Source organism: Pyrgilauda ruficollis, unplaced genomic scaffold (assembly GCF_017590135.1).
Source record: "Pyrgilauda ruficollis isolate IOZ18807 unplaced genomic scaffold, ASM1759013v1 scaffold6, whole genome shotgun sequence".
Lineage (NCBI taxonomy): Eukaryota > Metazoa > Chordata > Aves > Passeriformes > Passeridae > Pyrgilauda > Pyrgilauda ruficollis.
Genome location: NW_024527710.1, coordinates 12,494,761 through 12,512,348, shown reverse-complemented (window position 1 = coordinate 12,512,348; position 17,588 = coordinate 12,494,761). Strand labels below are relative to the sequence as shown.

Below are 17,588 nucleotides of genomic sequence, written 5' to 3'. Positions count from 1 at the left end.
CACACAGGATTTCTTACTCTGCTTTGCTGCTCCCAGGAAAGCACGGGGGTGAGCAGGTGACACAAGGAAGCAGCAGGGTTTTCTGCTTCCTTTTACCCTGGCACACCTGGAAAAAGGTTTGGCATACATTGGCCCCAGTATTTTAGACTAAAGTAAATATGCTTGAGCACACTGTTAAGGTTATGCTCAGAATGACTTAGCAGAGTCAAGAGAACAAGGAGTTCCTCTGGAAAAAGACAGATAGGAATTTTCTCTCAAATATATTTTGTGTTGTGCCAGATGTAAGGAACTGAAGGCCAAGACGGTTTTCGAAAGTGTGCTTTTTTCAGCCTGACACCCCACTTGGCTTTCCAGCAGGCCAAATTTGCTGCTGTGCCCAACACAGCTCAAGTGTATTCAGTGGATGACCAATTGTGACCATGCACTTCAGCCAGTGAAGCTTTACCACAGAGAAATGATGGGTTTGGAAAGGAGTTTCATCAGTCATGATTTCCAAGGAAGAGCACTCAGGGTAGGGAATACCAAGTCAATGTTTCCTCCTCAAGGACTTTCAGCTGTCACATAGGGAATACAGTGAGTGCAGTGATGAGAATTAGATTGGAAGATCAATAGGGCTGACAATAAATGAAAGTAACACAGACATTATTGAGCAAATTAGGAGAGAGAAATTAAACTGGACAGTATAATCTGCAATACCTGCTAGACACACTGATGTTGGGCAAAGTTAGGAAGAAGACAGTAAGTTGGAAAGTGCTGTGATGAAGGGGCAGTAGCAGTCTGTCCGTGAGATGAGGAAAGCCCTGCTTGTGACAGAAAGCACCCAGCCCACAGAAAAGTGGAAAAAGATGATAATGGTCCAGGAGCACCTGGATTTAAGTGACAAGCTACAGAAAGACAGTGGTGGAGAGGTCACCTGAGACTGGGAACATGGAGTAGGCAACAGCGCTGGCTACATATTACGGGAAAAGGGAACCTCAGATGCACCCCACCATCACAAAGGCTTTGGTGGGATTTTTGGCTTGTTCCAGACCAAACATTTTCCTAACTTTCTCATGGTAAGGGTTTGTTCACCCTGTGAAGATTTACAACCATTCCAGAAACCAGTCCTCTGTGTAAACTTGATTATTTGCCATAATAACTGCCTGTACTTTGCTGTCTGTACACATATCCAGTGATGATCAAATCTGGCAAGCTTTTGGGATGAGGGATATCCAGTGACAACGAGATCCATGGGCTGACTGCACTCAGAATGTAAAGAAGCATTCCTTTTATCAGTCCTGAGTTTGTCTAGATCCTCTTGCATGTCTTTGAAATGTTTACCCCAAGGCAATATAATTGTGTTTGATCACATACAGGCATTGAGTCAATGATTGATATGAATAAAGAATTTAGAGTTGCTTGTCCTGGTTCCATGTCTTCTTCCCTGTGGAATCAGAAATCACTTTTATAAATATATCTGTCCATCTGTGCTTCCAGCTATCCATTTCCAGTATATGTTCCAAAAAAGAAATAGTAACACTTTATAAGCACAAATAAAAACACATTAAAAGGACTGAGGAAGGGGTTTTTTCCTCCCTCGTAAAGTACATGTGGATCCCTTCCAAAGGAGTTACTGTGAGCCATGTAACTTGTAATTAATCCTGCTGTAAATGTCAGAACACTTACTTTGCAGGTCTAAGCTGACCCACTAAAATTAGTCCCCTTTTAACAATTCCTTTATAATTTGTTTTTCAGCAGAAACGGCGGCTTGACCTCCTGACAATAACCAGCCCCGGTAAGTGAGCTCTGCCGCGCCGCTCTCTTCTCTTTCCTTAAAGAGATGGTTGTCTAAATGTGTTTTTCCCCCCGTCTCTGACATGCAAAATGAAAAACACTGTTCCCCAGAAAATCTTTCACCTAATAACAAGTGACAGCTATATTGTGCTCGGCAAAGCCCCGGGCAGTTATCCGTTCACAGAGCTGCCTCTTCAGACCTTTACTCTATGAATTGGAGTGCTGATATTTCTTTAAGCCTCCTGGGGTTACAGTTAGTGGTTTATCTGCAGGGCAGATGCCCTCAAATTCACAAAGTGTGTTCAAGTATCACAGAAATGCAAGCTTGACTTTCCTTGGTGGCAAACAGAGGCAGTTTGGGGAGATGGGAGATGGTGGCACTCAACGTGTGTGGAAGGAGACACAAGGTCCAGGCTCAGGGCTGAGAGCCCCAGTGTGGGTCAGGAAGTATTTAGGTGGAATTAAAATGCCTTAAACTTCATGATGGCTTTTGTCATTTACCTGTCAAGGAGATAAACCAAGATTTGTTCTTATTGGGAAAGTGTGGGGCTGTGGCAAGAGTGAGCTTTGAAGGTCTCAGCATGTGGTGGAAATGCAGCTTGGTTCAGTTGTGCTCCTCTGTGGTCTCAGCCCTTAAGGCTCAAATTCACAACGTGTGTTCAAGTATCACAGAAATGCAGGCTTGACTTTCCTTGGTGGCAAATGGGAACAGTTTGGGGAGGCTGGGGGTTTTGGGAGGTTTGTGTGGCTTTTAATTTATTCCTATTTGCTTGGCTCACTTTCCATTAGCTGCTACAGCAGTTTGCTGCCCACCAGCTTCAGATGAAGCCCTGCTCAAATAGTGCCACATTTTGGTTAACTTTGTTCATTTTTCAGATGTGTGTATGAATTATGCTTTCCGGTGGGCTTTAACTGGGACTAATGAATTCTGGCCTTAACTGGTAATAATGTGCTAGCAGAGTGAACAGGTGTTATGGGAAGTGAACAAAATGTGACACACATTTCCTTGGATAACAATTTTGCATCAATAATTGTTCTGACACTCTAAATGTAGATATAATCTGTGACATGGTTTCTCCTTCACTAACCTTGTTAAAATAATAAGAATTAAAATAAGGAGGAGGAACACTGTGTTGGGACAGATGTTTGAGGCTATTGGCAATTGCATCACATTTCTGCATGTTCACTTTTCACGCAGTTTGCAATTATGTTAATGTATGCTCAGGGCACTTGCTGATAAAAGCAACAATACAGTGTGATACAGCTATTGTCACTATTCTAACTGTAACTTCAAGGACAAACATGGCACATTTTTCATTTTCCATATCTTCAGCATTCCCTGTTTCTAGAGGAAAAAGAAAAAAAAAAAAGATCTCTGAAGGTCTTAATCATAGCACACACTCAGATCTTGGATAAGGGCACTGAAGTCTACGGGCACTTTTTCAATAAGAGAAAAGAGGGTTGGGGACCAGAATGACTTAATGTGACGCTTTTCTGTGAGACAAACTTATGATACTTTTCTCATAATTTCTGACACAGTATTCAGTGTAAAAGGGTTGATTGGGCTGAGTTTGTGCATAGATGTGATCAGTAAATAGCTGTAGCTTTGGATCTCTGTTTAATAAAGCAATCTACTAAATGAACACAGCAATTAGTTACAAGGATCTTCAATAACTGTGTAGGTAGGTATACTGCTCTAAAAGTGGGTGAAAAGCTTTCTATAACGAAGAAAATACCTTTTCTGAAATGCAAGTTTTACCCTTTGATATTTAAGCAGAAATCTACCATAACTGGATACAGAGGGGAAAAAAAATAATACTTGTTCATGATTACATAATAAAGTGCCTGTAGTTTTTCCTTCAGTAGAGGCATTTTCAAAAGATGCTTGGTGCTGGATTGGGCCAAACTTACCAAAGAGCCTAAAGCTGAGATTTTTCAAAGGGGTTGAAAAAGTTAGGCACTCAGTTCCTAGTAGGATTGGAAAATGTCAGCCTGTGGATTAAAGGGTCTAGTTTCAGCCCTAGAAATACAAAAATAAAATAAAATAAATCATAGCCTTGGGGCTTTTATCTGTCTTTAGAGACTGCTACTTTAAAATATTTAATTCTTTGGGTCCTAGTTCTAAGATCTGACATTGACAGTCGGCTTTTACAAAGTCGTGATATCAGTTATGATGGCTGAGATCAGCCATGATCACTGTCAACCCTTAATTTACTGATTCAAATGAGGGGCTGAGCTGTTTAGTTGCACCTGCCAATCCTCTGGGACTTGTTTCTGTTCTCCACCTTGCCGCAGGCAGGCAGCCTTTGCTTTTGGCAGAGGTCACACAGCTTTAGTTCGAGTTGTGAAAGTCCTCTGTGTCCCACAAGGGGTGTTGGCCACCAAAACCCTAGTGCTTAATTGTAAGAATAGACAAAGGGCTTCAAAAGAAAAGGTGACCTCTGAGATTTGCACTTCTGTCACAATGAATATCATCTCTCTTTCTTGTGTGTGTGTGTGAAGCTCTTGAACCAGTTTTTCTACCTTTAGTCAAGAATTGATGGTGATCCCTCGCAGACAGTACAACAGCTGTTCTCCATGTGCTACTAAAACAATTTCCAAAAACTGGCCAGCCAATTAATGAGATTAATTGCAAGGTAAAATAAGGCCATTAATGTAAGTTAAATGTTGTTGAGACTCAGGTGGCAAAATATTTAAAGAGTGTTTGTGGAATCACAGAAACCTTAACGTTATCTCATGGCAAGCACACTGCTTCCCATGGCCATGGCTGTTGCGTGATGCCCCAGAAATCACCCCCAGAAGGATCAGAATTTGTGCCTTTCTTGTTCCCTGAACCTCACCCCTGCCTGTGCTGAACCGACACTGAGAGTGACCCAGTGCTGCCCCTTGCCCTGCTCCACATGGCTTCCAACCTCCAAGCAATGTGTGCTGGCTTCCTGAAACCTGCCTGAACAGGTTCTGGGCTTAAAAGCACATCTGTATGTTAAACTGAACAGGTATAGACCATTAATCTATACTCTGGACTGAGAGAAGTCTGGGCAAAAAATGAAAAAAAATAAAAGAAACAGGAATACAGATGGCTGGAGCTGCAGCTCCAACTACGCCGTTTGTATGCAACATGCAGGGCTCACCTCTTCCAGCACCCTAATAAAGCAGGTATGGAAAGCTCCACACTGTGCCCCAAACTGGAGGAAGTCTTTGCTTTGCTGTGGATCTCCAGAAACAGCCAGACACAAATGATGCATAAGCTGGGAGCAAGCCAGTCTCCCTCGTGCTCAAATATATTCCTTTGAAGTAACTGACACCCCTGTAAAATGTGGAGGGGAGTTCACCACTCTGCCTTGCTGCTGAGTAACTGGAAGAATGTTAAGTTAAATTTATCAATGCTCTCACCACACTCCTTTCTTCTTGCCCCTTGACATGTGAGGTACAATTAGAGTGCTGCTGTACAGTTCAGGGTGCCTCAGTCAGAGCTGGTGCGCGCAGTGGGGTCGGGGAAGGATGTTAAAAATTCATTAGGAGCTGGCAGGGACATGCTGGCAGGGAGTGGGACATAATGAGATTTAAGTTTTGGTAATTTAAATTTTCTTTAAACCCAGATTTACCTTTGAATTGCATCCAAAACATTTCTTTAACACTATTCTAGTTGTCTTTGAGGTTTATGACCAAAGCTTGAGGTAGTTTAATTTGGCCTTGTTGCACAAAGGAGATGAGGATCTGCCCTTCATTTCTCTGTGATCATGTTCTAGTAGCACTTTGAACATGCACATGCAATCACATCACATTTTGTGGTAACCACTCAATAGCTGCAAATAGGATGCCCCTGTTTCCATAGCTTTTCCATGGAGACACAGCTTTTTGCATCTCCTGTGTTTATGATAATAACAGAGCTTTCCAATTTCTCTTCTCAGTAAGGTAAGTTCCTCTCCCACTGAAGTATTTTTTAATTATTGATACCATAAATGGAAGTGTGTTGGAAACTATTGGCTTTGAAAATAGCTAACATGTGATATTATCCAAGAACCATCAGGAAAATTCTTTTGAAATTCTCTTTGATTCAGCCATCCTCAGGGCTTTATCCTTCTCTACCAGTCTCTCTACTGCCAATTTAAAATAACATTCTCTTGAAATCAGTGCAATGTCAGGAGAAATTCATCAGCACCGTAGGTGCATGTTTCCCAGATGTATATAAACCTACTACATTTGGCAGCAGTAAATTGATTGCATTTAAAAAACCTGGGGTAGTTGAATATTCCGTAGTGTCCAGCTTGGCTACAGCACAGAATATAAAGTAATTTTTTTAAGTTTCTTTCAGCTCTGTTTTAGATGAAAAAACGTAAGTGCTGACTCGGTAATTCGCAGCTTTTGATTTACTCAGATTGTCCTCATGTGTAAACCACATCAGAGCTTTACAGGCAGGGACAGAGTAAAATAATCCTAATCTCTATTGAGACTTGATCAGAAATGTTAATGGTTTGTACGTGCTTCCTCCTAATATTCAAGATCTTACACTTGTAGACAGGGAAAAAAGCTTGATTTTAAAAGTATTTATCAGTCTGATCTATGTGGTGAAATATTCTCCCCCCTTTAATATCATCAGTGCTGCATGCTCTAAAAATGTCTCCATTTCATTAATTTGTGATATACTGCTACCCTGAATTCTTTTAAGGTGGCTTTAGCTTCTGCCATACATATTTTACTGCTTTAAATTATAGATATAGGACTGTTGCCTAGTTAATTTCCTCTGGTTAGGAAAATATATTTCTGCTCTCCTGGCATTGCATAAAGTGATATGTGGGATTTGCTATATTTTTTAGCTGATTAAGTTTTGCATTTCTACATATTACTGTTTATGAGACCTCAAGTAAAAGTGCGTAAAGGAAGGAGAAGTTTTATAGTATATTTCAAAGTTTCATTTAACTATAAATTTCACCACTAAGCCCTGCTACAAGACTTTTCCATTACCTTCCTGGATAGTCTGGCTATCAACTTCTTTCTAATTGAAGCATGAAAATAATATGAACTCAAAGTCATGAAGCTATAAGACAGGTATTAGTAAAAATGATACCAACTAATAAAATGTGACAGAAAGTTGTTTGCTGCTAAAACTCAGGGACATTTTTTTTTTCCAAGTCCTTATTAATTAATAGCACATTGATTTTGGTCTAAGTATGTGTCAAATGATGGCACTGAAGATTTTTAACAGCCTAACATAACCACTGCTCATGTTTGTTAGTGAAGCTTCACATGCTCTTTTACTTGCAAAACTGGTGGAGAAAAGAAATTACTTGGAATTCCAGTAATAATTGAGTCTTTTAATGCTCAGTGAATTATTTCCCATATCACTGGGTATTAATCCACCCATTTGCCCACAATAATATGAGACAACTGGGAGAGTCAGATTCTCACTGCTCAGTAAGGCAATAGACCCCAAATGGTTTGTCTGAACCCACAGTACAAGAACTTCCCTACCATAAAAATAAAATATAAATGCTAGAATCTCTGCTCAAAGTGAAATTCTTGTGTTGTCTGTCTTAGCTGAACCATAAAGGTACAGGAAGAAGTTTGTTCCAGTCTTGATGAAACTTTAGCAAGATAATTGTACTAACACAGAGCAGAAGGAAGACGTGGGCTCTTTTTCCTTTTTTTGTGCCATTAGGTTGGCTTCAGCTGTCCTGAGGCTAATTAGGAAATTTTACTGTATCCAATTTCTCATCTTTACAGTATCTGAAGAGCTGTAAGAATTTCCATTTGCTGTGATAAGGAGAAATAATATTGTTGCTTGTAATTACTCTTTCATGCAGATCAGTACCTTCTAATTCTCAGTTACACCTCTGCATTTGCCAGAATAATAATTGCAGAGATGCCTCCTACTCCAGGGTCTTTTCCCTGCCCTCACACCATGTCCCAAGAGAATAAATCCTCCTTGATCTTTCTGCCTGTCCCCTGACCTCTTTCCACCTGTGTCACCAAACATTGCCCACATCCATCTCCAATATCCCAGTTTTGAGTTCTACTGAAATGACACTTTTTGATTCAATAATGAAACCAGAACTTTATCCCCATTTGGTTGTAGAATGTTTACTTTCAGTAAGGCTGTTTCATCCCCACCTTTGCATTTAAAAAAGTGACCTTTTTTTGGGTACATGTAGAAGAAGTGATATTTGCGAAGTCAAAATAAGACTGCAGAGAAGATATTCTAAAGGCTAATCCATTACTTTTGAAGAAAAATATCAAGCTTTACCACAATTCCTTATTATTATTCTGGGTCACCATGGTGTTTCCATGCACCTTGGCATGTCCCTTTAATTGGTTCCTTACATGGGAAGGTCCAGCACAGTTGCATTGAAAGCTGACATTTCTAACTAACTGACCTTTTCAGGCCCAGTGACACTCCTATAATGATTATCCTCTAGCATTGTTTGGACACAATACCACATACTTCACAGCATATAAAGAATATGTTCTTTGAGAACTATTCAAAATGCCCAATCTCAAGTTAGCAAAATGAGAAAATTGGGTGCAAACATTCATCAGAGTGTTATTGTGCAGGTATCGATTTGAATGCCCTTTCATTTCTCTGGGAAAAAGTGTTGTATTATAGAGCTCTAAATTAACTTCTGTTCTGTTTTTTTCCCCCAGTAAGTATAAAAAGGTCAAATTCATTCATAAGGCTGAATAGATTTGCAGGATATAAGCAATAAGATAGCAATCAACCTTCAAATAACCTTTAAAGAGACAGTATCTTTTCTTATGAACAGTAATTGATCTGCTCATTAAGTCACTGGGTTCTCTTTGGGGCTCACCTGGGCAAAAATGTGTAAGACCTGTGACGAAAGGATGTCAGCTACAACAAAACAGGAACAAATCCTCACGTGGAAATCTAAATATCTTACAGGTTTTGAGGGGTGTAAAGCTGATGAGAGGATTGCTATTGCAACATGAATTCCTTGACTTTGCTGTCATAAGGGTGAGTGGGAAAGATGTAGAAAAGACCTTAAAGTGTGAATTTGGTATTTGTGAGGATGACAATCAGAGCATGTTCATACCTGCCTGAAACCTGGATACATCTTCAACTTGCCTTTTGGATTTAGTGGCCAGTGTGGGAGGGTGACCACTACCTCTGGCCAGTCCATGTATAGGGGGGGCACATACAGGGGCCTGTGCTACACATGGGATAGGGCCAGGCATTGTTCCTCTGTTAAATTCAGTCAGATTGTCAAATGGAGGCTTTCCATGCACCACGAGGGCTTTGGGGATGTGTGTGGGGGTTAAACATCTCTGCCTGCATGGACATAAAACCCATGCCCAGGCTGTTGCAGCGCTGAGTCCCTGGGTGCTGCCTCCTGTCACCTCCAGCCCTGGGCTGTGGCTCTGCAGCTCCTCTTGTGTGAGCAGGAGCTGCTCAAGGACTGCTGGAAATCTCTTCAAGGCAACAGTGCCTAGGCAAAGACTAGCTCAAAGTGCCAGGATTGCCAATTTTAGATAGCAATCAGATTAGTGTCCTGACCATGTCCATATTTCATTTCTGCATGTAAATCCACACTATGTTTTTAGTATTATTTTTATGAATTGCACAGAAGCTGAGGACTATCTGTGCATAATTGATTACAGTGAGTTGTCTTGGTTCTTATCTTTGATCAGAATTTTCAGAAGCAGCAAGTATCCCAGGTGACAAGGTGTTTTATGCTATAAATGTTTGCACATAATACCTTCTGTTTTACTTCACAATGTGCAGAATGAGCATCTCACTCATTTAGAGGGACTGAAAATCAGCAAGTCTGTGCACAGGTGTATTGTGATCCCCTTCTTGTGTAAGCTCAAGGAAAACTTAAAATAGAAACTTTTTTGCTCATAAACCCCTTATTTCTTCAGTATCAGATGGAAAGGATGGAAAACATTCTTCCTTTTTAATGAAATTTTAATTCTCAAGGTCACCTGTCACTCTTCACTGAGGCACATTTCTTCTCACTGAATGACCTGAACAAGACTAAGTGGAAATCATTGTATTAAACATCTAGAAGGCAGCAGAGGATTATATTGACACTGCAAAATAGAACACAGTGCAGAAATGCATGAGCCAGCAGAGCCCTGAACAGCAGAGCTGTGCTGCAGCCTCACCAGTGTGGGGACAGCTGCCCCCAAGCCCTGTTACTTGGGTGCTGTGCCGGAGACAGAGAAGCCCCAAGTTCTTTTTTCACTGGCTTTAGGATTCTGTTATTCCAGTGCAGCTGAATTGCACCTGGGCCTGAATCTTAGCTTGTGTCTTTTTTTTTTTTTACCCTAGCCAGGCACTTGCAGCAACTGTGCTTCATTTCTATTTTAGCAGCATCCATGTATCCCAGTCCACAGGGGTGTCTTCCTGCTGGATGCAGTGACAACAAGCTGCTCCTAAATAATTGGCATCTTAAGTAGACAAAGCTCAGGGCAGTGGATAGGAAACATAGAAAGAGAATGTCAAAAATAAAATGTTATTTTTTTGTGTCTCTTTGCTCCCCCTTTCCTCCAATCTCTGATGTAACAGAAAATGGCAAAAACAGTGGTGATTATACAGCAAAAATGAGTGGGACTGAGGAAGAGGGGAGCAGGAACTGCACAAAGCACTTTTCCTAAGCTCATTTGTTTCTAAGGATTGCCAGTGGGCTCATTTTTTTTGTATGCAGAATATTTCTGTTAAAGCAGTCAGCCAAGGTCACAGGGAAACCCACAAGAAAGGATAACCCAGAGCCCTTATTATTATTTTGAGCTTGTAACAAAGGAATTTTTAGTAGAGATTTGAATGGGGAAGGTGTGCTGGTTCTGTGAATTCAGACTGTAAGTGCAGCATAAGCCATGGTGGAAAAGAGACTTGCTCATCACACAGCTCAGTGCAGTTGTGGAGGGAGTCATTTGAGCTGCTGCTAAATGAGATAACGTGAGGACTGTTAGGCAGCAGCAGCACTGCAGTGTCCTTAAGAAGCAGTTAAAGGAAGGTGAAATACTGTTAGAACACCACGCTCTGCTCCTGACGTTGCACAAGACCCTGCTGTGAGTGCCAGGACAGAGAGTGCTGCCAGAGGAGCCAGGCAGAGGAGGGGAAGGGGCACAAGGCAGCACAAACCAGAGTCACATTTCTGGGCCACATGAATCAAAATGAAAATAACTGTTTTCCAAATACCTAGGAGATAGCAGGAGATTGTGTTATTCATGATGCTTTATTTTATTACCTGCCCTGCTGCACAGCTGCATCCCTTGTCCTTATCCTCTGGGGTCTACTGCAAGGAGGAAGGAAGGAAGGATTATCTGTAGAGACCCTGATTTTTCTGCCCATCCTCCAGGGAGCCTCACAGCGGTGCAAAATTCTGTTGTGCTGCTGCCTATCCCCTGTGCTGAGCCCACCTTCCTTTCAGGAACTGTGAGTGTGTAGAGCTTGTGGCTGAATGCAAAAGGAACCCTCACTTAGACCTGCTGCACGTTTGCTTTGGGATCTGATCCTGAGCACTTAAATTGCAGCTGACTTGGACCAAACCCCCAATTCTTGTCAAAGGCTGGACAAACCCAACAGCGAGAGCGACTTCACGCTGATCCCGAGCTGAGCCCCCTCACTTTGGCAGCTGGGTTTGAGTTTTGTTATCCAAGCACTCAAATATCTTTCCGTGGACTGGGAAACTTTCCTAAATGCCTCGTTTGGGCTCTGGGTTGGATCACCAGCAGCAGCACAGCCAAGCAAGGCATTCCCACCTCTGGGGGACACCTCTGCCAGGGCGCTGGCGTTCACACCAGCTGCGTGGCCACCTGTGGCATCCCAAAAAAATGCCTCTGGAAGCCCCCAGCATGAGCAGAGCTGGCAGGCAGCAGTGTTGCTGCTCATAAATAAAAACCCTGGAGATGCCAGGCTGCCCTGGGAGGGAGCTCTCCCTGCAGCCTGGCCGTGGAGCTCAGGAATTAACTGCGGGGTATTGCTCTCTTAAGGCTTCGTGTTATAGTTCTGTTTTCTTCACCTTCAACCCCACAATGGATTATGGCCATACTTTCTCCTATAACTAAATGCTCTTCTGTCCTTTGACAAAACAGATTTGTGTCTTTTCATAGCTTTCTGTAGAGGGCTAATAATACATGGGAAAGCTTTACTGCCCACAGGAGGCTTTGCCTGGCCATAATAATAAGAAATGCTGTTGAAAAGTCATGATCAATGTTAATTCAGTTATTTTTCATTTTCTCTTTTTTTATAATGAAATCTTCTACTTTATGCATTTTATCCAGTGCTACCCTATGAATTGCTAGTTGGAAAGAGGGGTCATTGGTTATAAAAATGAGTACTTGCTGTTTGTCCTCATACGAAAATAACAGCAATATTTTGAAATGATGAATTTAAGGGAGGAAAAAAAAACGGTGGAATCTTGGATGTACAAAAGATGTAAATATTGTTTTCCAGGTTTTATGGTTCCCCAATGCCTCCTCTAATTGCATAGCTAACCCTGAGTTTATTAAGTTATTTTCCAGAGTCAAACTCATTTGTAAACATGTCAGAATAAAAACTAAATTTAAAAAACAAAACCTTTGGATTAGAATTCTGGAGTGATAAACAAACTAATTTAGAATGTATTTGCATGTAATTTACATGTGCCAAAATAGGATTGCATGTGGTTTGTAAATACAGTTCTTGAATCTATTTAATATTACAGAATAGCACAGAAGAAATTAATAGTAGTTAAAAAAAAAAAGGTTAAAATAATAAAAAAGATGGCTTCAAATGGCCCAGGTTTGAATGTGATTCAATGTGCAGAAACTGGTGAGGAGAGATAAGCACGCAGGGAAAACTGTAAATTCTAGCAGCAACATCTGTAGTAGTTAGAATACCATGTTTTATAGCAATTCCTTACCTCCCCCCACGGACATTACTATGGCACACAGCATATTTATTATTCACTTCCTGCAAGAGATGTTTGCCTAGCACAGCCTTAAAGATAAAGTCTGCTTCCTTTCTTTTAATGTTCACTCAAAGATGATGTGAGCTTCCATTTGAAGCCTCTGGGCCAGTTTGACCTGTAGGCTTTGGCTCAAGATAACAATTTGTAATTATCTGGGTTATTGCAGTGGTGCCAAAGGATCCATCAGCAGGTAAATCCTTTGCTGGGTGCAGTCCCCATCTGGAAAAAAGCTGAATCCTTCATGTTTTTTTCCACTTGAAATGCATCATAGAATCACAGAATGGCTTGCACTGGAAGGGATGGTAAAAATCATCATGTTCCACACCCTGCCATGTGCAGGGAGGATTTCCCTCCCTTAAATCAGGTTCCTCAGGGCCCCATATATGTCAGCAGTCAGGGTGGAGCACATGGTACCACCCCATCTCTGCCTGCTGTTTCCAGAATATGCAGGCTAGAGGGAAACATCACCTGTGGAGACCTGGGGCAGAGGGAGTGGCAGCAGCCTTGAGACTTAGCAGCTCTGGCTTTGGCCCTTGGCCTCTGCTCCTGCTGTCAGTGCTGAAATGTGTCTTATTCTGGGCCTTGGGATTAAAGCAGCTGTGCTTGGAAGGAAGAGGAAATGCTCTCCCGATAGAAAGGGATTGAGTAAATGCAAATGTGAGCCCTGAGTTTAATAGCACTGGATTGCATTGCTGGAGTTATGGGGAAAGAATGCTTTATTTACTATAACAAATATATGTAATGCATGTTTTCAGGCTTGTCTTCAAATGCCATGGAATATCCCTTCCCATATTCACAGCACAGCAGCCTGGAGCTTAAAGTGACAGCAAAGTAGTCCTGCAACCTTTGCTGTAAGAGGGTCTGCACAGCTGATCAGTGTTCAATCCTACTTTTTTCCAGACTTTGCTGAGAATAAGTAGAAATGTAAGGATTTCTCCTCTGAATCCTGTGATATTTTTTTCCACTGGATTAATTTAATATTTTTTATTTAATTTTTAGATAAAGGGGAGGAAAAAAAGAGTTGGGAGAAGCAGACTTTATGGGATAGGAGGCAGAGCTTTGTGGTGTATTTGTTATTCAGCATTTTGTTTGAGCACCATGGAAGAATATTATCAAGGAGAACCAGATGTGAGGAACCTTTCCATACATTTTTCAGTTTATAATAGTTCTGTTTCAATGTGCAGATAAATGTTGCTAAATATTTTCTTGTACTTCTTATCATTTCATCTCTGGAAGAAATTAATTGTAGCTTGAAGAAAAGGGTTTATTTCCCACTTGGCTGTGAGCCATTTTGTATATCTGCTTTAAATGTTAATTATTAATTAGGATATAATCTATTTAAATCTATTTAGCTGTCCATTTCTTCCAAAGAAGGCAGCTGGATGAAACAAGAAACATGCATCATTATAGGGATGATAAATTAGGCTCTCATCCCAGGAAAAGACAGTTCCTCAACACCAAGGTTGAGATATACCAGGGAGGGGAGGAGCCTCCCAGCCTTGTCCACTTGGCGCTGGATACAGAGAGTGAGGACACCAAGATGGATTTTATAATGAAAGTATTGGTAGTAAGGGACCATCATTCCTATAACATTCATTCTAATTGAGTTGTTGTTGCTGGGGAATGGGCTTAGTGGGAGGATGAGTGTTTTTAAGGTGTACTGGAAAGTGAGGAGCTGGAAAAACAGCAGCAGGTGACAAAAAATAAAAAAAAAATCCAACAAGTAATAAAACTCTTTTGCATGTATCCCAAGTGAGGCAGATCCCTTCTATGAGCATCAGTGAAGCTGCAGCATTTGCATGTCTTACAAAATCTGAATGAATTTGCTATTTTGGGAGAGTGAAGTTGGGATGTATATCTTTATAGACATGAATGGCTTCTTGACAGAAAATATGCCATGGCTACATTAATCAACTGAGTCCTGAAGATGAAATGTGAGGCTGGCAATTGGCACCAATGACCAGCTGTGAAAACAGGAGTTTCTCTCATTTCTTTTAATTATATTTTTGTTCAAATATTTACATATTTTATCTCTTATTTATTGCAAACTTTATATCAACAGCAAAAAGAGACGCTTTGGATTAAATTTTTTTGTATTTGTGTATTTAGGTCTTTATTTGCCAAGTTAAATGCAAAACAGAGCACTTGTTTATATGAACAGTATCTATATGGACTTATCTACAGGAACAGTTGAAAAGCTGGGCACTGGATTGCACAGTTCATCAGTGTAGCTTCAAACCTTTCCCAGCAAACAGCTGAGGGACTTTGGAAATGTGCAGCGTGTTCCTGGAACTTTACACAACACCATTGTGTTACCTGAGGCAGCTCTGTGGGTCACAGATCAGTGCCTGGGAAAGGCAGAACATTTTCTCCTGTGTTTTATCTGTATCCATTGTTCATAGATGATCAGTTCCAGAAAGAAACACCCTGTCCATGCTGGCATTACCTTAAAAAAATTACCCCATGGAGCACAGACACACAGCCCAGCTCAGAGGCACATGCAGATGCTGTGGAGTTACAAATATGTTTGTGGTACTGACAATAATATGGCTTTCATCATTTATTTTATTTTATTGTAACTGAAACTGTTGTGTGCTCTTGTGACACAGAGCAGACAGACACAACTGAACTTTTGCTCTGTCCAGGACTTGGACAGGCAGCTCAGGCAGATGGTCCATTTAGGATCCAGAGCCAGAATACTGGCATATTCCTGATTTCCTTCAAATGTGTTGGCAAGATTTCCTTCAAATGTGGCTGGCAATTCAGCTGTGATGGACTTACCTTGGACAAGGAAATCCAGAAAGGCACTCCCTGCCCACGGGATTGCATTTCATGACACAGAAGCTGAAAGCTCCTTAGGATAAAATGGATGCTGTGCCCCAAATTTCTGTGCAGCTGTCTTGACCTGAGGAGCTCTTACCCCTCAGGAGTGACATCCCAGAGCCTCTGCAAACATCTGCTCAGAGCACAAAAGCTGTTCAAAATGCAGAGAGTTTGATACCAGCAAAACTAAAGAATAAATTAGATGTAACAATGCACAGCTCACAAAAGAGGTGGCAGAGCCAGCAGAGGTACTCTGAAAGACAATGGGGATGATCAGTAAAATGACTTCATCTGAAAAGAAATCAAATAGAACTGTGATTTTTATTATTTTTTTTTTCTTGTAGGATCTGCCACTATGGAATGGAGCTTGAACTGAGCTTCTAAAGTTTATGGGGTTTTTTTTTAATAGTTAAAGATGCTGCATCCACTGCTGCATCCTGTATTTTGAGCCACATGATGGTGGATAAATACAACAATAAATACAAGTTACTACTAGTCCAATGAACATAGCAAGTATATATTCATTAAGGGAGAAGGGTGTACTATGGTGTGTTTGAGAAGGACTAAATTCCCACAGCTATAGAAATTTTGTAGCAAATATTTGAACAGAAAATACTTTTCTGTTTTCTTTTTCTGTGCGGATTTTTTGGAGTTTTTTTTTGGTTTTTTTTTTGTTTTTTTTTTTTTTTTTTTTTTTTTTTTTTTTTTTTTTTTGTTTTTTTGTTTTTTTTTTTAGGAAAATGCATTAATTGTATATCTCCAAAGCCACATGCCTTGACATGAAAGAAAAGAAATTTAGCTAAAAAATCCGTTATGGTTCAGTGACACAATGAAGAAAGCATTTAAAATGAATAGCAAATGTTTAGCCTTAATGGGGATAGGGGACATAAATAGCTTTTGAGTATAAATAGGAGAAGGGGAAGAAAAGAAGAGGGAAAAAGAAAATAAAAGACATGAATGAAAAATCCATGTGGGCAAAACAGAAAGTTCAAGTTTAGTTTATTTTCTGGAACCTCTTTAATTCTAAATAAACTGAAATTCAGGTTTTAGTTCAAAATGATGATTTTCAAAAGTCCAATGTGCCTGGTAAGAGTTTCTTTTAGTTTCTGTCACCTTGGGGTAAAATGTTTTCCAGTCCAGCAATAACAGAGAGGGATTTTGTTGGGGAGAAACACTCTTAAATCAGGAGTACAGGAGTCCTAGAGGAGCTGGGATCACCTCAGACCCAATGCTCTGCTGTGTCTTGGAAATGGGTGGTTGCCTTTTTATTGTGCAAATACTCAGAAAGGCAGCTCGTGTGACTCAGGTTAGCACAGACTGGTATTTTGACAACAACCCCCAGGAAACTAATTAAAGGCTGATGAAGGTTTAGTTAGCAAAAGTTAAATACTAATGAAAAGCAGTCACTGTTTCCAGAGAAAAAGGATTTGTCAAACAATTCTTTTTGGCCTTTGAGTATATCACATATATGTTGATGAAGCTACATAAACTTTTTAAGGTATTTGATTTAGTGCCTTACAACCTTTTAAAAATATAGAATGCATTGAACAGGTTAAAGTTCAGTCAACTGACACATCTCACACATCACTCATCGTGGGGGAGCCTCACTTGAATGGGGCTCTCTTTAATGGGTTCCTTTCACGGTAGTGGGCCCAATGAGACCTCTAATGATGATTTGTCAGTGATTAAAACATCACCGTTGAGTGGTAAAGAAAGATGTAGAATGGTTTGCCACACAGTGCAACCTTGATCTCCTGACTGGCTGGATCCTTCACACAATATAATGCATTTCAGCATAGAAAAAGAATCCCCCTAGATTTCTGCTTCTTAAAGCCAGGAATGCAGCCAGAGCCTGTTTGATGGAGCAGTATTGACCAAAAGAACTTGGGATTGTGTTTGTCTAGTAATTAAGTTGGATGAAGCCTGAAAAGATATATATTCAAACCAATTTTTTCTTTTTTTTTTACGTAATATACACGGGGACACAGAATGGATCAGAATGTCAAACCTGGATCTCAAAATATTTTATACTTCAATACTTGTTATTCTGGTTTCCACTTAAAAAGAAAAGGTACTGAAGTA

The 17,588-nt window shown here is 40.5% G+C and overlaps 1 protein-coding gene across 1 annotated transcript in view; it reads left to right on the top strand.

The window, feature by feature from the left end:
* Positions 1–17,588, top strand: part of AGBL4 (AGBL carboxypeptidase 4) — a gene marked incomplete at its 5' end in the record, with an annotated part of 879,139 nt that overhangs the window by 463,706 nt on the left and 397,845 nt on the right. Inside the window, one exon of the mRNA XM_041483183.1 lies at positions 1,735–1,774. Within this exon, the coding sequence (XP_041339117.1) occupies positions 1,735–1,774 (40 nt within the window). The remainder of the gene's footprint in view (positions 1–1,734; positions 1,775–17,588) is intronic.